This window comes from Stomoxys calcitrans, chromosome 1, assembly GCF_963082655.1.
Source record: "Stomoxys calcitrans chromosome 1, idStoCalc2.1, whole genome shotgun sequence".
Lineage (NCBI taxonomy): Eukaryota > Metazoa > Arthropoda > Insecta > Diptera > Muscidae > Stomoxys > Stomoxys calcitrans.
Window position 1 is genome coordinate 4,868,115 of NC_081552.1, and position 20,976 is coordinate 4,889,090.

At 37.2% G+C, this 20,976-nt stretch overlaps 1 protein-coding gene across 7 annotated transcripts in view; it reads right to left on the bottom strand.

The window, feature by feature from the left end:
* Positions 1-604: 604 nt before the first annotated feature.
* LOC106087071 (uncharacterized) overlaps positions 605-20,976 on the bottom strand; it is a 36,253-nt gene continuing 15,881 nt past the window's right edge. The window contains exons 1-3 of one of the 7 annotated variants that reach the window (XM_013251975.2): positions 12,716-13,267; positions 2,726-5,488; positions 2,520-2,670 (exon numbers count right to left, since the gene is read on the bottom strand). In XM_013251975.2, the coding sequence (XP_013107429.1) occupies positions 2,603-2,670; positions 2,726-5,488; positions 12,716-12,764 (2,880 nt within the window). In that variant the 5' untranslated portion in view covers positions 12,765-13,267 and the 3' untranslated portion in view covers positions 2,520-2,602. The other 6 variants (XM_013251972.2, XM_013251968.2, XM_013251967.2 and 3 more) reach the window with 6 other exon arrangements.

Here is a 20,976-nt window from a genome sequence, read left to right on the forward strand (position 1 = left end):
ATAGTTCTATTTTAAATGTGGCCACCGTAACGCAGAGGTTAGCATGACGCTGAACGCCTGGCTTCGAATCCTGGCGAGAACATCAGAAAAAAATTTCAGCGGTGGTTTTCCCCTCCCAATGCTGGCAACATTTATGAGGTACTATGCCATGTAAAACTTCTCTCCAAAGAGGCGTAGCACTGCGGCACGCCGTTCGGACTCGGCTATTAAAAAGAGGACCCTTATCATTGAGCTTAATCATGAATCGGACTGCACTCATTGGTATGTGAGAAGTTTGCCCCTGTTCCTTAGTGGAATGTTCATGGGCAAAATTTGCAATTATTTATTTTAAATGATTAGCGCATTTTTTACAGAAACATTTCTTTGAAAAACAAATTTTGCGTCGTTGAAAATATAAGAAATTAAATGAAAAAAATGCATTTCGAAATTTTTAAATTTTTTTAAATTTATGAAAAATTCAATAATTTTTTAAACTATATATACATTTTTTTAATCAATGATCATATCAATCAAAAACGTTGATTGATATTATCATTTTCTTGATTAAAGCATTTTCGCTTCAATTAAAAAATGTATTGGATCAATTAATTTTGTGTTTGAAACCGATTTTTATTTTTTTCTTCTGTGTAGTCAGTAGATGGAAGACTTCAAAAAATTGAGCCGATTTTGATGAACTTTTTTTGGAAAAGTTCGTGATTATTGGATAACAAATGCGATCTTCACCCTGATTACAAAAAAAAACGGGCAGACTGACAAACGGTACAGAAAGAATACAGATTGACATGGCTAAATGATGTCAAGACGTATTTCTGGGTCTGGGAGAATAACCTCCATAGGAAAACGGTCATTTATATATCAATACCATTGTCTTTTTACAGCCAATCACATTTTTATTGGTCGGCCCGCGCCTAACTTTCAAAAGTCTATTCAAATCAAATTTCTTCACAATATGTTTGTAAGGGTGGCTGTTATTATGCTAAGGATGAGCCTACGTTTTAAAATTTTTCAAACAGTAGCGAAAAAAACGGGAAATGTCTATGTGTAATGTGGACAAATTTCCTTTGGAATCCACAATAAGTTGTCGAGTTCTTTTCGCCACACCTCATCTTAGGCAGACAAAGGTTAAAGGATAAGAAATAATATGCTATTGAAGCTATATCAAGTTATGGTCCGATATGGAGCATAACTGATTCGAATGTCGGAAGTCATTGTGTAAACTTTCAGACAATTCGAGTAAGAATTGCACCCTTAAGGGGCTCAAGAAGTAAAATAAAGGAGATCTGTTTATATGGGAGCTGTATCGGGTTATAGACCGACAATATTTAACACGTATGTTTAAGGATAATAATAACGCCCTCTGGAGGCTCAAGAAGTCAAAATTCCAGATTGGTTTATATGGCGGCTATATCTGGTTATGTATCGATTTGAACCATATTTGGTACAGTTATTAAAAGTCATAACAAAACACGTCATGCGAAATTTTAGTCAAATTGGATAAGAATTGCGCCTTCTAGTGGCGCAAGAAGTCATGTTTCAAGATCGGTTGATATGGCAGCTATATCAGATTATGGACCGATTTAGATCATACTTTGCAGACCATACTTCCAAATCGGATTAAAATTGCGCCCTTTAGACGCTCAAGAAGTCAAGAGCCCAGATAGGTTTTTATGGCAGCCATATCCGGTTATGGAGCGATTTCAACCATACTCATCACAGTTGTTGGAAGTCATAATAAAACACCTCATGCAAAATGTCTGCGAAATCGGATAAGAATTGTGCCCTCTAGTGGCTCAAGAAGTCAAGATCCAAGATCGGTTTTTACGGCAGCTATATCAAAACATGGACCGTTATAGCCCATTTACAATCCCAACCGACCTACACTAATAACAAGTATTTGTGCGAAATTTCAAGCGGCGTGCTTTCGACAGACAGGCGGACGGACGGTCATGACGATCAAGAATAGATATACTCTATGGGGTCTTAGACGAATATTGCCACGAGTTACAAACAGAATGACGAAATTAGTATACCACCATCCTATGCGGGAGGATATAAAAGGAAAATAAAATTTCCATTCGATTCCCATTGAAAGTCCATTACGAAAACGCGAAATCAGTTACGAATATCTTTTGCTAGGTGCATATTTTAAATAGTTTTCGCTCTGTTGTTGTTATGTGTTAATGTGAGCTTTCTATAGCCTACTCGGATATGCTGTTGAACCTTTCCTCTTCGTGGTTTTTTAATTAATTAGAAAAAAGAAATAAAATTTTCATAGAAATTAAATTTTCTTTTTAATTTTAGGTGTGAGTGGTTCGGACCAGCCGAACTTTAAGCCCTGGTTGGCATGGCGAAAAGGCAAACTTGAAGAGTGCAAAAATCTTTCCCTTTTTGACATTTTCCCATATTCGAATGCAGTCTAGAGTTGTTTAATCGCAATGCGGTATCTCCTATTCCAAAATATGTCCCTCTCGCCCATTGCTGGGCATTACGTTGACATTTTCCAACATAGACACATTTGCAGTGGCCGATGTTGATGTTGATGTTGTTAATGGTTCCTCCTTTTCCTGGCCATTGTGACAATGCGAATATTCTTCGGCGGGGGTTAGGACAGTGGTGTTGGCAGCATTTCCGTTTCCCTGCAGTTCATCGGGCAGATAGTCTTTCCAATTCCTAAACAAATAACGTGTAAATTTCTTCAATTGTCTAAATTTGCAATAGGTGGCACCTTCGGCAGATTCCAGTTGTTGAGTTTGTATCAGAAATCCCTGCTCCTTAAAGGTTTTCTCTAATTTTTCCCTTTGCGTGGTCTTCCTCAACTGGTGCAGGGCCTGTTTTTTGCGCGAGATTATAAAACGATTGCTAGTACTGGAGGCTGACGATGGATGACATTCAAGATTTTCCTCGAAATAGTTGGCCACATTCTCGTTTCGGTTGACATCCACATTGTTTGACGACGTGGGCGATATGGGAGGTGGTGTTTTGGTGTTTGCTGCCATTGCCAAAAGGCTTCCATTGGTGCCACTGGTTTGGCCAGTGCTTTGGGGCGCTAACAGCGGCGAATTCGAAGATTCGGGAATTTGCAACAACTCATTGCTTAGACCGGCCGATGGTGGTGGTATGTCGATCAATAGCTTTTGTCCAGTGCAATTGACGCCGGGCAACAAACCTGCCGTCTGTAGCATTTCTCGGGGAAAATATTCATAGCCTCTTGTTGTCTTGTCGCCGGTGCCGCTGAAGTAGCGGTAGTTGCCGCCCGCATCCACAGAGAGCATTTTCTTCTCCTGCAATGTGGGCTTCGAACCTCCGGTGAATTTGAATTTACATATGCTGACCTCGGTCGCAGGGTTGGAGGTATTCTCAATATTCATAGGTGGTATGAATATGGCCGAACGTTTGCGTTTCTGGGGCGTTTGCGGCTGTTGTTGCGTACCATTCGGGGTTGTGGCACTGGAACTGGCATTGGTCACCGTTGAATTTTCAGACTTTATTGAGGAGGGCGTTGACATGGGCTCTGGATAATCTAAACCCATGGAGCTACTGTTGGCATTCGAGGGTGCTGGACTGGCAGCAGAGGCTGTCTTTTCTAGTTTTGGAGGTAGAAAAAGGCCACTGGGTATGGGAATTTTTAAAGCTAATTGATTGTCTTTTTGTATAGTCTTGGCATTGTGCAACAGAACTCCACTTTCCAGTAGCTTCTGATAGTACATGGTTATGGGATTGAGCACAGATTCATCGCCAGCATTAAGTTTTACGTGTGCCAATGGTAATGGGGCTGGCGCTGGCGCTGGGGCTGCGACTGTTGCGGCAATGTCTTTTTCCTGTTTAGTAGCTGCAGTATCAGTGTCCAACTCGTTGAGGTTTGTAAGGGAGTTTTGAAGATTGCTAGCCAGCATGGAATCCCTATCGAAATCTGAGGGCGTTGTTATGGGTGGCGTGGGACAACTTGAATTCGAATCAGACCCATCGTCGGCGCTCGAGATGGAATATGAGTCGGTGGGTTGGTCACGTAGGCACAAATTCAGAGGTTGATCGTCACAAACAGTCTTTGTCTTGTTGTTGTTGTCTAAACAACATTTGAGATCGATGTTTTCAATATTTACAGCGTCCTGTGGTTCAGGTCGCCTTTTGGGTAGTATGGTTCCATAATTTTTGTATATCAAGTGACATATGTCCGCTTTTTTAGGTTTGCGTCCTCTGCGAGGTTTGCTATTGTCCAAAGTGATTTCGCCCATATACGGAAGGTCAGAGTAGTAATGGGATCTTTTATGAACCTGCTCCTTGATAATGGTCTTTACGCTGCTGCTGGTGCTGCTGCCGACCTCGGCATTGTTGCGAACGAGCTGTGCAGAGGGGGCATGACTCTGGTTTCTCTGCTGATTTTGGGGATTGTTATTGGCATCCAAAGCTTGTTGTCGTGTGCTCATCTGTGAGGTTGTTGACAGCTGCTCATCTGCTTTAGAAGCATTGGCCGTTCTTTGAATTTCGGCAATTTTTTGCAACCAGCTTCGAACATTTTCATGAGAGCTTCTGTGTGGTTGTTTGGGTACAGGGCGCTGTGTACCTGGCGTCGACTTGTTTGGTTTCGTATTTCTAGCCTGACCTTGGGTGGCTTCATAGTGACTGAGATATTCGGGTGGCAGGGCTTGATGATGGAATCTTAGTTTGATGGAATTATTTGGTTTCTTCTTTGTCTTTGTGGCAGAGGATCGTTGTTTTTGGGCCGAAACTGGAGTTGGCATGGCCACAGTGTCGCTGCTGGCAGCATTATTTTCTCTTTGTTGCAGTTGCTGCTGTTGTTGTTGCTGTTGCTGCTGCTGCTGCTGGTTTCTGGCACTCATTAAATTGGCCTTTACTTTCAGCTGTTGTTTGGTTAGATTGCTACAACCACTCTTGACCTGCTTCTGTTGCGGCTCTGGCGGTGCTGCTATAATTGTTGTTGTTGCTCTTGCACTTGTGGCATATGTCGGTTGCTCCTGTGTAGTCAATAGGCACTTGGCAAAGTCCGCTGGATGCTCATCGTCATGACATAGAACACTATTGGCTCCATGGCTAATAAGAGGATCGTCGGAACCTTGCAATAAGAGTTTGCTATTACCATGATGCTCATAGCGATTATGGCGATGGTGATGATGATGATGATGGTGGTGGACGGATAAACGATGATGAGCCAATTCGGGGCTATTCATGGGATGCTGTTGCCACGTAGAAGGATGCGTGGGAAAAAGGTCTATGGTACTTGTTTCTTCGAGTTTAACTGGCGAATCAAATGCTGAATGAGTTGCATTATCCTCTACGGCATTAAAGTGTTTGGCCAATACCAGTGAATTGGGATTGATGGGCGATGTGTTCTGTATTCTCGATATAAGCGTGGGACACATGTCCTTGTCTGCTGCACTGCTGATATTGTTGCTGTTGGTAGTTGTGATTGTTTCCCCTCCATTTAGGATTTGAAAGTCATCACGGGAAATATCCTGCATGCTATGACCAACTGAAAAAAAAGGAGAATAAAAGGAGAAATGTTATAGATAAGAATTTTCTTTACTATTTCTTTATTTTTATTTTTTTTTTTGTACAAAGAATTTTCCACGAAAATCATATTTAAAAAATTCTATCATATACACAGAGTTCAATAAACGAAGGTTGCGTATCTTGCCGAAAACAGAAAGTGGAGAGGCCCCCTGAACACTGAGAATGTCGAAATGTGCCGATTAAAAATTACACACATTAGAGAAAACTTGAACAAATAAAGGCCTGATTATGCTCTCTTAAATGTAGTGCAAATGTAGAACAAATGTATCGTAGCATTTGGCATTTCAAGCCAAACAAAGTTTTTTTTTTTAACAAAAAATACTTGAAGGTGAGAGAGGGTCTGACGTCGAAGAACTTCAGTCATAACTCAAGGCCAGGTCGGAAAAGACGGCCCTCCACACAGTGATGCGGGAAGTTGAGACGTCTCTCCATCTGAAGATGTACGCGAAGGCGGCCTTCTCGAATATTGAGAGGGCATTTAACAACGAGGAGACGGGTGGACAGTCACCGCCCTGAGCCGCACGGGGAAACAGAATACGGCCAAGGTTCCCTTCTGGACACTATGGATGCGGTGGGCAGACTGAGGATTGGGGCTATACTACGACACACGCAACATTTCTGGGAGAACTATGTGCCATAATGTTAGACGCAAAAGAAATCCTGGGAAGGGGTTTACACTTTACGAAATCGGTTGTTGTTGCTGGTGTTGTAGCCACATTTGTATGTGGAGGTAGCGATTCTCGTCAATAGATCGCCGTGTTTTATCGAGTATCACAGGCAAGCAAAAGCCGTTGCCGCCCGACCTTTCACTGAAACTCTCCCTTCGATACCGCAGATTGTCCGCGACTGCAAATGCAGCTACTCCATATACGAAGTATTCCACTAACCGCAACCCGAGATTGTCGTAATGGCGATGAACACCAAACAAATTGGAGCTCAGAGTTTCAACTGATGTGGTGCTTATAATCATTTCGTTCCGGGTCGAAATCAGTATGCGGTCCTCAAGGCCGTGGGCTCTAGTACAGTGCGGTCAAAGTGCGTAGCGAAGTGTTTGGAATCCCTGGATAGACTCCAGCGACAGCCCCGTATTGGCGCTCACCTCCTACTCTCTTCTTGTAATTTCTTGTTATCACTTTTCACAACAGCTCAGACTGACCGCCTTCTCATGGTGGGCTACGCATTCAACCTTAATCGTTAACAGTAAATTCCACACAGAAATCGTAGATGAGAAGAATGCCAGTTTACAAAACTTGCATTTTTGGTTTTGAAATTTCTTCAAACTTCAAATTTTATCAGCTGACACCAAAACGGAACGTAAATTTTGTTTTTACTACTTTTCGGTTACGATCGACAGACGTTCGGTAATCGCTTGCATGTGTTCTCATAAAGCAAAACAAAACAGCTGACACGTTTTCCTACATTTACGGTATGTTTACGAGAGCATAACCAGGTACGCTTTTGTATCTGTATGGTTGAACACTTTTTATGCCCTACACCACTACTGTGGTACAGAGCATTATAACTTAGTGCATTTGTTTGTAACACAAGGAAGAGAGATAGACCCATTGATAAGTTTACCGATGGACTCAGAATCAATTTCTGATCCGATTTTGCTATGTCCGTTTGTCTGTCTATCTGTCCATGTTAATTTGTGTACAGAGTGCAGGTCGCAATTTTTCTCCGATAGTCTTCAAACTGGGTATGGGCATCTTTTTTGGCCTAAAGAAATTGGAAAAATCGGTTCAAATTTGGATATAGCTCGTCCGATTTCGACTAATATTGCACTAACATCGTCATTTGTTGATCCATTTTGACGAAATTTCGTACGCAGATTTCTCTTATGACTCTCGATATTAGTGGAGAATTTCATAGAAATCGGTTCAGATTTAGATATAGCTCTCTTCAGGGACGTAGCCAGGATTTTATTTTTTTTTGGGGGGGGGGTCCCACTTCACATTTCTTCAAAATCGAAAATTACCAAAAATTTCTTGTTACTGTAAAATTTGGTGAAGATACCTCCATTTTTTTTTTTAATTGTGGTAGCTATTGGGTGCAGGAACTGATATATCGGCGGTTACATTTGGCGTAAAGTAGACGACTGAAACCAGTTACAAAAATTTTTCCTGTCATGTTTGGGGGGAAAATTGGCTTGTCAAAAGTCGGCAATTGTTTATATTCCAAACATCAAACGAAAAAAATTCTCAAAATTCAAAGGAGTGAGATTTCTGGACTCCGTCTTAATGTCTTGCTGCAATTGATGGTTTCTATAAAAAAATAAATGCATGGCTATAATCCTAGTTATTTTGACAACAGGTTTTATTTTGTGCCAAAAACATAAAATCTAGCTTGCTTCGCTAAATGGCCATAAAATGATTTTTTTTTTGCAGGAGATTAGGAAATAAAAAGATTTTTTTTTCAAAAATTTTTAAAATTCAATATATTTGAAAAAATTGCTACGTCTATATAAATTCTCTTAATTATGAATATACTAGCATATGCCCGGTCGTTTCGCTGTACACCCAATATCAAAGTGTAACTGTATCGCAATTTTAATAGCTTTAGCCAAGATGTATCTGTATCCCTAATTTCACAGATGTAGCTCAGTCTGTAAATAAAGTACCAAATTTGTATCTTTTAGTACCAAAATGAACGAATTCCAAAAAAAAAAAATCTTCTGGTCAATCGTTAAATAGCGCCTAGGCGTAACTGTATTCCAAATTTCAGAGCTGTAGCTCAATCCGTAAAGAATGTAAATGTGCGAATATCAAAAAAATCTTCTAGTCGTCCGGTATACACTGCCAAGATGTGAATGTATGCCAAATTTCAGATTTGAAGCTCAATCTATAAAGAAAGTACTATTTAGTACCAATTACAGCACTTAAGTACTTTTTATTCCACGATTCCACTGGTACGATTTCGACCCTTCTCCGTTAACTGTAAAAGAAAATAAGTTATTTCGTACTTTTTGGTAGCAAAATGTATGATTTGTTAAAAAATTACTTAGTCAGTCAACATATACTTCTTAGTAGAATCTACATGTTAAATTTCAGGGCTCTAGTTCGATCCGTAAAGAAAGTATGAAATGGTACCAAATACAATGATAAACGTACGTTTCTTCCGTTTCTGTTTCCTTTTCTATCTACCCCCTTTACTTCGCAACAACAATCATTTAAGCCAAATTTGAAGTTCTAGTTCTACCCATTGCAAAGATCACAAATTTCGTAAATTTTTTTTGGTACTTTTTTGTTTCTAAATGTCCAAAAAGTATTTTTGACATCCCAATTTAGGCTGTCATAGTGTACCTAAATTCCAAAATTCAAAGCTCTAGCTCAATTAACTAACAAGGTAACAAAAGAGTACCAATTGCAGTACTAAACGTACCATTATTCCTACTTCCGGTATTTTTTTGAGAAATTTTTTACACTAGATCTTATTTTGTCGAGACCTCTTTAATTTAGGCCAAAAATCTTAATTCTAGTCCCATCCCTAACGTACGAATATCACAAAACCACGTATTATCGCGCGCCTACAATCCAAGACCCATATTCGTGCCAAATTTCATGACTCTAGCTTAAGCCGTTTGGGCTGGCAGTTGTAAAAGACTTTAAAAATTTAAATTTTGGGTTTAAAAAATAAACCAGAGGTAAGGTTGTCTCTAGAAAGTTTTTCGCTGAAAGTTCATTAAAAAATTAAATAAAATTTATTTTTTATAAAAATTTTGTCTGTAGAAAAAAAATTAAGGAAATCTTGTCTTTAAAAAATAATTTCGAGAGGGTCCGGCCCGTGCTGAAGTTTTGTCATAAGAAAATATTACGCTTAAATTTTGTCTCTAGAAAAATATAAATTTTTAGGAAAAATTTCATTAAAATTTAGTTTTTACTAAGAATTTCATTACAATTTTGTCCTTAAGAAAAATAATTTTAGGAATTTTATTAATATAAAATTTTGTCATTATAAAAAATGTTAATGAAATTTTTGTTTAATAAATAAATAATAAAACAAATAAATAAATTTAATTAAAATTTTTTCTTTAGACAACATTATTTTGGGTGGCTCGGGCCCGAGGGCCCCTCCCCAGGCTATGTCCCTGGCTCCACTATATATTTATCGCCCGATTTACACTTCTAGAGCCTTTGCAACCGCAATCGATCTTCCAAAATTTTATATAACGCTTTCTTCTGCGACTACCGCCACACGTTCGGATTTTGATTGAAATCGGTTCAGCTTTGGATATAGCTCCCATATATGTTCGTCCGATTTGGACTAATATTACAATAATTTGGTTATTTGTTAACCGATTCTCACGAAATTTTGCAAAAATGTTTTCCTTATAACTCCTGTTGAGTTTCGCAGAAATCGGATCAGATTCAGATACAGCTCCCCTATATATATGTTTCACCCGATTTTCACTTTAGGAGCCTTTGTCAGCATATTTCTAAGCAAATTTATTTTAACTTTTATGTATTTGTTTAATGACTTTCACTATATGTGCCGATTTGGGTTGAAATCGGTTTAGTTAGATTTAGAAAAAGCTCCCATAAATATTTTCGTCTGGTTTCAATATTTTTCATACATTTTCATACAATCTTGTCAAAATTTTGCGCAACTATTTCCCCTGGTACTCCTAGAATACGTACGGATTTTGGTCAAAATTCTACATTTCAAATTTTAGCAAATTTTACTTTCGACGACGCCGAATGTGATGTAGGGTATCAAAAGGTCAGTTTCGCCTGACTTTAGCCCGTCCTTACGTTGTTTCATTTCTAAGAAAAAAGTCAGCGTAAAATGTTGATTTTTTTATTTGTTCGTAGGAATATTCATTCATATGTAAGGTGTGGGTTGTAGTATCAAATACTTATCAATATTGTATATTATTAAACGGCCAAGGGTTTAACAAAGGCGATTTTGTGGCACATATTACGGCCAAATGGGAGATTGGATTTTAATGAAATTGACATCGACAATCGAATGATATTTTTCCATAGAAACGACGAATATATATGAAAATTAATTTTCCTTAAGGAAAAGCTATGAAAATAAGGAATTAATTTTCAATAAAAGAAGAAGAAGAAGCATTAACACAGCAAATTATTGTTGCTCTTTATCTAAAGCATTCATTATGGGTGTGAATGCAAAGCAATAGGTGGTAGTATTAGTGGTGAGAGTAAGAAAAACAAATGGTGCGAGAGAAAGAGTATCACTATTTATGGATGGCGAGGGTGTTGTGGGGGTGTGATGTGCGTGGCCCTACTCGGCATGTTGGTCAGCCAATTTCTAAAGACTCGGCTTTGTGTGGCATTTGCAATGTTGTTGTTGTTGTATGTAAATCTATTGGGAGCCTACACAACAAGACAAACATTTTGTAATTACAGTACAGGTCAGGAATGGAAAAGTCAGTACTTTAGTACTTTTTTTATTACTTTTTCCACGTGAAGAGTACCGAAGTACCCCCGCGACGGATTTAGTACCTTTCAAACAAATCGATCCCAGATATCTTTGATTTAAGTCCCATAGTTATTTGACTCGAAATTCTTGAGCCTATGGAAGCCACGATTTTTGTCCGATTTAGCTGAAATTTTGCACATAGCGATGACTTCCAACAACTATGCTATGTACGGTCCAAATCGGTGAAGAACCTGATATAGCTCACATATAAACCGATCTTCCGATTTGACTTCTTGAGCTTATGAAAGCGACGATTTTTGTCCGATTTAGCTGAAATTTTCCAACAACTGTGCTAAGTACGGTTAAAATCGGTGAAGAACTTGATAAAGCTCCCATGTAAACCGATCTTCGATTTGACTTCTTGAGCCCTTACAAGCCGCGATTTGTATCCCATTTAGTTGAAATTTTGCCTATAGTGTTCTGTTATGACTTCCAACAACTGCGCCAAGTACGGTCTAACTCGGTCTATAACTAGATATAGCTCTTATATTTTAGCAGTATCCATGGTGGGGTGTTCCCAAGATTCGGCCCGGCCGAACTTAGCACACTTTTACTTGTTTAGACCTTGCTACATACGGATGCAGTTTGGCATCTGAAATTAATTTCTTGTTTGTTTCATTGATTTGTTTTCTTCGTGTTTTCATACCGCAGAAATTGTGTTGTTTTTTCAATTTTTTATCCTGCACAATTTCAACACTTTTTTCTCAAAAAATATTTAATGCATGTTCTTCGAAAAATCTTTTAGTGGAAACAATCCCTAATATGATTAGCGCTTTGGAACAATCTTATAAAATAATTCTATGAACTGTTCCTTCATGGGAAATTTGGTGGTAATGTTGTTCAAATAATCATATACAAAAACATATGAACAATAGGGTGATGATTTTTTTAAAACCTCATCTGTATCATATTTTGATGAGTTTTTTTTTACGATTAGATAAATTCGTAAAAAAAAACTCGCGCACATAATGATTAAAATAATTTCACAAAAATTTAATTTCGTAGAGGTTTGTGAGTGACCTCTTTAATACTTTAATGATAGACAAAAGTTCATTAATTCATGCAATGGGTAATAGTTTTTGAGAAAGAAAAAAACAAAAAGTCATCACCCTAATGAACAATGTCCAAAATTGACTTGCCGTTTAGAAACGTAGTGTAGGCAAAGAATCCTTGTTGACTAATTATTAGGGTGATGACTTTTATACAGCTCATTTTCCGTGTATCATATTTTGATGAGTTCTTACTTAAGATTAGAGAAAATCTTAAATATGAGGCGATTCGATAAAACCTTACGCACAAAACGATTGAACAAATTTCGCAAACATTTCATTTCAAAGGGGTTTGTGCGCAACCTTTTTCAATATTTAAATGGAATAAATTGTATTTTAGCCATTAATTTTTGAGAAAATACTCATATAGTCATCAGCCTCATGGACAAGTTCGAATATAAATCAAAGGTAGTGGTTAGAGAAGATTGTTTACTTGGATTTATTTCATCGGTACAAGCATGACCAAAAACTATCACTTCGTGTGTTGTTTTTGTTTTGTACATATAAAAACGATTAGTATGTGTACTTCAACAAAGCTTAAAGTGTGAACAAACCCCTCAAAAAAACAATCTAACGGTAATGTTGTCAAAATAATCAATAATACAAAGACATAGGGACAAATAGTTCTGGGGTGGTGGGTGATGGGGGCAAGCTTAATAGTTTACGATTTACTTATGCATTGTGTTAATTACCCGTAAATAGATATTCTGGCAACATTTTCAAATTATCCATCAAATTCATAAATACAAAACTAGCCTCCCAATGACAGGGAGTCTAATCGACGACACAATCGACAATTGGATCACAACAAACAACAGCACACAAAAACACACTCACTCATCTATAACGCGTTCGCGGTAAAGCAACAAAGCAACATTTATTAACCGGTGCCGACCGTCAAACGACCACAGCTGCGAGTGTGCGAGTACGGGGTGGCGTATACGTTATGAAAATCTCCGACACTTCGCGTTGATTATGTTCGAGAGAGCAATGAGCGCATATGTATGAGAAATGCCGCGAGAGTTCGTTTGCTTTTTTCTTTTTGCAATTAGAGGAGGGGGGATTTCTTGCTTTCGTTTATTTTCTATCGCTGCTGCTGGCTCTGGCTCATGAAATTTGATGCCCTTTAATTGCGAATATGACCAAATACGGATTAAAAGATATACCAACACACACGTACATACACATGTGTATTTATAAATGAAAGGGGCGGGCGTTAGCAAAATGTTAGTTTTATTGTTCTGTTATATCTTTACTTGAAAGATCTTTTGTGGGGTTAGAACGGATGGCGTGCTGTCTTCTCGTGCAAATATTTTTAATTTTTTTTCGGACACTTGTTAATGTGGCATTAAATGTTTGTTGTTTTTATATATTTTTTTGTTTTTGTATATGCTTTTGCATGTTTCTGTCATCACTTAGAGTAGGTTTTGTTTATCCCAATTATTGGAAAAAAAAAAAAATATTAAGCACTCTTTCATTTTCTCTATGATATTGAGGATTTATTTTATTGCACGCGTTTCTGAAGGTTCCCCTTCTGTCCCCGATTCCACGTCTGTCGTTTAACAATACGCGTTGACATCCAAAACGCAACTAAAAATCAAGCGCAGAAAAATATCTTTATTGCCAAAGAATCTAAATATCCACCTTAGATGGACGTTGTTGGTTATTTCTGTGTTTCTGCTGTTTGATCGTGGTGTGCTCGCAAATGCCTCCGACTCTGCCCCACATTTCACGATCATCGGCATCAACAGCAAACATCCAACCATAAGAAGGCAACCCAACGAATCACACACATACTGTGTGTCGACACTCTGCGATGATATTTAGAACAGTGAATGTAAAATTTAGACAATTTTCCTCTTGTCCTACTCACTTGTTTTTAAGATGCACACACTCTTGAATTGGACGTTGGTATTTCGTAATGAAATTCTCAAAATGAACAAAAATTACTTTTCTCGATAGCACTCATAACGTTTGAAATGTGCAAAACATTAGAAAATTTCAAAAAAAAAAGTAATAATGATATTGAGAATAAAAGCAAGGTTTTTGGTCAAAGATTTTGAAGGCATTCTCTTGAAAATGCAGAACACGGATTTGGGATGCGTAATACATGAGTGAATTACACTGTGCATTATTGTTTTCATTTTCATTTACGATTAAAAAATTAATGGATTCAATCCATTTTGTTAATTGAATCAAAACTTTTTTACAATTACGATCGCGATTGAAATTTTTGAAATTATCAATTAAAAAATTAACTTTAGTAGAAGGGCATAATATTACTTTGCATACCAAACTTCTGTCAAACCAGCAAAAATTAAAGCTTCTAGGAACCGAACAACGATAATCGAGAGATCGGTTTACATTGGAGCTATATCAGGTTTTAGACTGATTTGGAGCTTATTTGGCACAGTTGTTGAAAGTCGAACACCGCATGCAAAATTTAAGCCAAATTGGACCGTATTTGGCACAGTTGTTAGAAGTCGTAATAAAACAAGGTGTGCCAAATTGTAGCTAAATCGGAAGAAAATTGCCGCTTTCAGGGGCTCAGGAAGTTAAATCGAAAGACCGGTTTCTATGGGAGCTATATCAGGTTATAGACCGCAAAATTTCATCCAAATCGGACAAAAATTGCGGCTTGTAAGGGCTCAAGAAGTTAAATCAGGAGATCGGTTTATATGGGAGCTATATCAGGTTATATAGCGGTTCGGACCGTACTTGACACAGTTATTGGAAGTCGTAACAAAGCACCGCATTCCAAATTTCAGCCAAATCGGACGAAAATTGCGGCTTTCAGGAGTTCAAGAAGTCAAATCGAGAGATCGGTGTATATGGGAGCTATATCAGGTTATAGATCGATTTAGACCGTACTTGGTACAGTTGTTAGGAGTCAAAACAGAACACTACATGCCAGATCGGACAAACATTGCAGCTTCCAGGGGCTCAAATCTGAACCGATATGGCCCATTTGCAATCCCCAAGAACCCACATTAGAAGTATCTGTTCAAAATTTATCGTGATTTCAATAGACGGACGCACGGACATGGCTAGATCGAATCAAAATGTCGAGACGATCCAGAATATATACACTTAATGGGGTCTCAGATCAATATTTCGAGGTGTTCCAAACGCATATAAAATTTTTATATATAAAATGGGATTGAACATTTTATCTTTTTCAATTAAGCGGTGGTTTTCGCCTCCTAATGCTGGCAACATTTTTGAGGTACTATGCCATGTAAAACTTCTCTCCAAAGAGGACGGCACCACTACGGCACGCCCTTTGAACTTGGCTATAAAAAGGAGGCCCCTTTTCATTGAGCCTAAACTTGAATCGGACTGCACTCATTGATATGTGAGAAGATTGTCCCTGTTCCTTAGTGGAATGTTCATGGACAAAATTTGTAATTTGCAATCACGAAATTAATTTATTAAACTTCGTGATTGACCCCGATTTTATTTTTTTCCGTGTACTATGCTTTTTGAGTTATCTTATATTTGATATTCGGTTCATTCATTGATTAATTTTTTAAATTGGTTATAATTTGTGTTGTTTTAAATAAGCTCGATACAAAGTTGGTAGATAATCTAATAACCTAAGATATCAATCTGGCACAAAATGCTGTTTAAATACGTTGTACGCAAATTATTACACCTAAAGGTGGAGTCACATTCTATACGTAAGCATTAAAAATGCAACTCTGCAAACAAGTCCCACAAAAGCAACGCGCAAAAGTTAAAGAACTTTGACGATTGAACTCAAGCGTCTTGCTGTGTTGCCATACGTAAAGTGGTGTTTTCAGGCGTCAAAGTTAACAAACTTTGAACTTTTTCGCTTTGATTTTGTGGGATTTGTTTGCAGAGTTGCATTTTTAATGCGCGCTCATAGTATGTAACTCCACCTTAAAGGCCAAAACAGAATGAGCGCTTTGAACTTTGTTTTTGAGCGTTGCGTTGAAAAATGCAACTCTGCAAACAAAAACCACAAAATCAACGCGTAAAAGAGTAAAAAATTTCAACTTTGACGACTGAAATCGAGCGTCATTTTGTGTTGCCATACACGAAGAAGTGTTTATAGGCGTCAAAGTTAAAAATTGTTGAACTTTTGAGCATTGCTTTTGTGGGATTTGTTTGCAGAGTTGCATTTTTCAACGCAACGCTCACAAACAAAGCTCAACGCGCTCATTCTGTTTTGGCCTTAAGTAATTGGAGCATTTGCACTGCCATGTCTTATGAATGCATTATGTTCAAAATATCAAATTGTACAAGCAAGGTGACGTATATGCCATAGAGTTATTCTGGATTCAGCTACCAAAATAGTGGCTGTTTTTCCTTGTTGTTATTATTAAACCGGTATTGGAGGCCGTCGTAGCGCAGAGGTTAGCATGTTCTATCTAAATCTAAAAAATTTTTCCTAATGCTGTCTACATTTGTGAAGTACTACGCCAAATAAAAACTTGTCCTCAAAGAGGTGTCGCACTGCGGTACGCCGTTCGGACTCGGCTATAAAAGGTCAATTATCATTGAACATTAGCTTGAATAGGACAGCACGCAGATTAATATGTGAGAAGTTTGCCCCTGTTCCTGAATGGAATGTAGATGGTCAAATTTGCATTAAGCCGATAGCTACTTTTTTGGTTGGTCGTTCTTCGATGCTATAATGGCATACGAAGTGTTGAGAAATTCCTCATTCCATATTCTCAAAAATATGCATAAATAATCTAGTAACATGATTTCCCTTTTCATATCTTAATTGACCTACACCAATGACCCCAGTTGAATGTTTCGGACGTACTGTGTTTATGCATCCGATGGACATTCTGTACTGTTTAAATTGTAGTCAATAGCACCACATGTAGAATAATCTTATATGCCATTCTTATTCAAGACTCACTTAAAGCGATGAGATGGAAGCAATCATGGATTAGCAGAGCATGGGTCATGGGTTCTATTACCTCCTGGTAATTCGGTTTGTCGCTACTGTGGGTTCTAATGGGCAAAGTTGTAGGCCTAGTCAAGACCAGTGTTGCAGTTTTTGGTAGGTTCCTACCAAAATTGGTAGGTTTTTATTCTTTTGGCAGGTTGGTAGGCTGACCTCCATTTTGATAGATTTTTTCCAACATATAAATACCAAGTTAATTGCTGAAAATAACATTGGGGATAACTCAAAATTATTTCCCTTCTTGTCGTTTCTGTGTACTCGGTAAGAGTGCAGAATAAAACCACGAATGTCGTGGTGGTAAATACAGCAACAAGAGGTATCACTGCTTTAAATTTTAGGAAAAATGGCGTATGTTCTGATATTGATTCATGCAGCCCATTGTGGAAATGGGAAAATGTGAGCTCAATAAATGTAACTATATATCCAAGTTTTGGTTTTATTTTTCTTTTTTATAAAAGAAAAGAACAGTAGATAAGGAATATAATAAAAATTATTATTAATTTTATGAAATTTTTTCTTAAATATTATGAAAAATGCTCATTAATGTAATGAAAGTTTTTCATAAACTTTTCATACATGTTTGATTTGCATAAATATTATGACATTTTTCATTGAATTGAGATTTATAAAACGTTGTTATAAATGTTATGAAATCTTGCATTGGGACGTATTTAAACATTATTTTCATAAATGTTATGACAACATCATCAATATCATGAACATTTTCTTCTTTCTGTGTAGTTAAGCTACCATCGTCAAAAGTCTTTATTGCACTGGTATTTTTACTTAACGATCTATGGATGTTTTATTCTCTTTCCCTTTTCTATGAGATGTCTGTAGCCTTTGACAGTTCCCTCAGTGTCTACTTTGAAGTTAATTCTCTTCTCTGTTGGTAAGTTTTTTATGTGCAGCATTTCTTGTATTAAACGTTTGTTGTCAAAGTTGGGGGTGTGTTGGTGTTGTGCACAGTGATTTATGAGGGCTGTTTTTTGAGTGTTATTTGAATTCCTTAGTTTGAGGTACGATTTGTCGCCTGATATTCTTCTTGCATCACTTCCAACTGACTTATTAAATTTGGTTTTATTCGGTCTGTGCATTGATATTGCCTCCAAATATTTGGATCTCCTGATTTTCACTTTTCATTTTCGTTTGAAGTATGGGTGATGGGAAATTAACGACCGTTTTGATAATATCGACATTCAGTATTCGAAATATCGAATGTTGCGATTATCGATAGTTTGCAAGCTCTACGGCTATATCTAAATTACTTACACTGATAGGAAAAACCACAAAGGAAAGCGAAAGTGCAAAAATAAAAGTTCGACACACTCTAAAGCTTGTGTAACGGCAAAGGTCATTAACGCTAAGAACCCTGAGGTACACCAGAGTGCAGAGGAAGCCAATTGGAAACAGCTCCATTTAAAACAACAAATTGTGTCCTATTACTTAGATATGAAAAATTAACTTGCAGGCAGATAAGGAAAAATGAAATTCATCCCTAAGCTTAATTATCAACCTACAAAAATCAATCGAGTTGAAAGCCTTCGACAAATCAAGCGAGACTAGTACACTAGGTTTACCATTATTAATACCACTTCGAATAAGATCAGTTAAAGATAGAAGTAAATGTGTAGTATTTTATCCTTTCCGAAATGCAAATTGCGAATACCTAATCAAATTTGACGTCACTAGTAAAATCTGTTTCTTTATAATATGCTCCATAACCTTAGATAATGCCGGTAAGATAGAGATGGGTCGAAGATCATCAGGCGCATAAACGACTCGAGACTTAGGGATCGGAACCATTGAGGAAATGAGGAAGACACAAAATGCAATTTACCAAGTCTAAAATAAGGTTTTATACAAAAGGAAAAATAGTTTTGAACAAATTTGAGAGGGATGCCATCAACTCCTATGCACTTTGATTTAGCCTTGCACATAGCCTCGAAAAGTTCAAGCTCGTCAACACAGCGAAATGTGAAAGACGAATTAGAAATGTGAAACAAGAATATTCCTTTTGCGAACTGAAGAAGTTAAAGCTGCAGATCGGTTGATATGGGGACAATATTAAGATATGACCAATCTCCGAATTTAATAAACCGAAAATAAAAAGAAGGTATCCTTAAAAAAATTTTTTTTTAATAAAAAAAAATCTCCACTTTTAGAGTAAAAATGGCAGCCTGCATAAAAAACTGCCAATATCTTTATTCTCTAGGATGACCGAATTTCAATGAAGTTTTCATGAATGATTGAAATAAAATTATTTGCAATATATACAATGAAAAAAAAAAACTAAATATATTATACGCAATCACAAGAGGAGAGAAAAGAAGTCATCGACATTTTCAACTGACAATTGTCTTGAACAGCTACAAGAAAAATCTCTTAAACACTCATACTCTTGGATAATAAAGTTGTACCTTAATAAAGATCAGCTTCAATGACCAGAATGTTCATGGATATGATAAGCCCTTTCGATACACCCTAATACTCATGTGTACATTAATGCCCATATTCACGAAACTTGGTGCTAAGGAAACCCTTCTTTAAAGCTGCATTAAGGTTTCTTAATATATAATATTCTTCCATAATATTCTTCCAAACATGTGGTCACTTTGAACATTCAAAAGTTGTTTTCATCAATCCTCAGTGAACGGAATGAAAAAAAAGAAAAGGTGCTTTAACTCTTTTGATAAGTATACCGGCAACAATAGAAAATACTAATGTGTATTTAGTACATACATGTGTACATTGGTATGTGTGTATCGCCCTCACGCTCCTTGGGTTGTTTTGTTATTAGTTTTATTTTTAAAAAAAAGATGAGCTGCTCTGCCTCTTCTTCAAAATGATATAGGCACCAAGATCTCTATATTTTTTATAGTCTTTAATAGAAAGAATCAGCGAAAAGGAAAACATTTAGATTTTCTTTATTTCATCCATCCAACCTAACTACGAAATGTATCAACAAACATGTATGTATGTACATATGTTAGATGTTAAAGTGTTTGTATGTATTTACGTACATATGTGTATCTTTTGATGAACTGAACGAAAATTCGTGCATTTCGAAGTAAAACATATTTGGCATACCAAGATACATAGATTTCGGTTGGTGTTTTCTTTTTTCTTGAGATCTCAAAACGTGTGTGGGCGATGAATTTGAGAATTTTCGCTTTCAATTCTCAAAATAACCAATTGAGACATCGAGCGCGCACCCAACCAAACTCATGAACCATTTAAATTCTAACAAAAGTCAGATAGCCAGCCAATCTTCCCAGAAGAAATGTTAGTCTCCAACGTGTTTGCATGCAACGATCGATATCATCCTTCCCCACAGAAATGTTGCTCCATTAATGGTTTAAAAGTGAAAAGTTCACGTGTCTGCGGAAGTAAATAAAGCTGTTCTAAATATACGCATACATACGCATTGCATGGAGACCAAGTGAAAAAGCATTCCATAAACAACATCCAAACGTAAACTCGTATAGGTATAGAAAAATCAAGTAGTTTGAAAACTATTTTTGGCCATCCATATGAGTGGCCGTCTGTCAGTATGTATGTATGCCCGCATAAGAGCGCACTCACTCACTCACTCAGTAGTGGTGGCGAAAACTACACATTCTAGTAATAATAAAAATAACATCAAATGAGAATGGGGAAAATTTTGGCCACTTGTTTGAATTTTCTTGCCGACGACAGTGTCTGCTGATTATCAGCAGCAGCAACAACAACAACGAGAAGCACACAACAAGCCGCCGGGTCAACTAAGAGTTGGCAATCAGTTTCTTAAGAGCAACATTTTCTTTTTGCTTTTGAAATAATTCTACTTTTCTTTTCGCTTGATTCACTTTCGCCTCACCAAAAAACAAAACGAAAGCGAAGGACAGAAATTTGATCGTATTTGGCCATATTTGGTAAAAGTGAAAATTCCTCAACAATAATTTCGGCACAAAAATTTTGAAACGATCGTTGGTGCTTTTTGTTGGTTTTCTCCTTTTCTCCTTTTTTTTG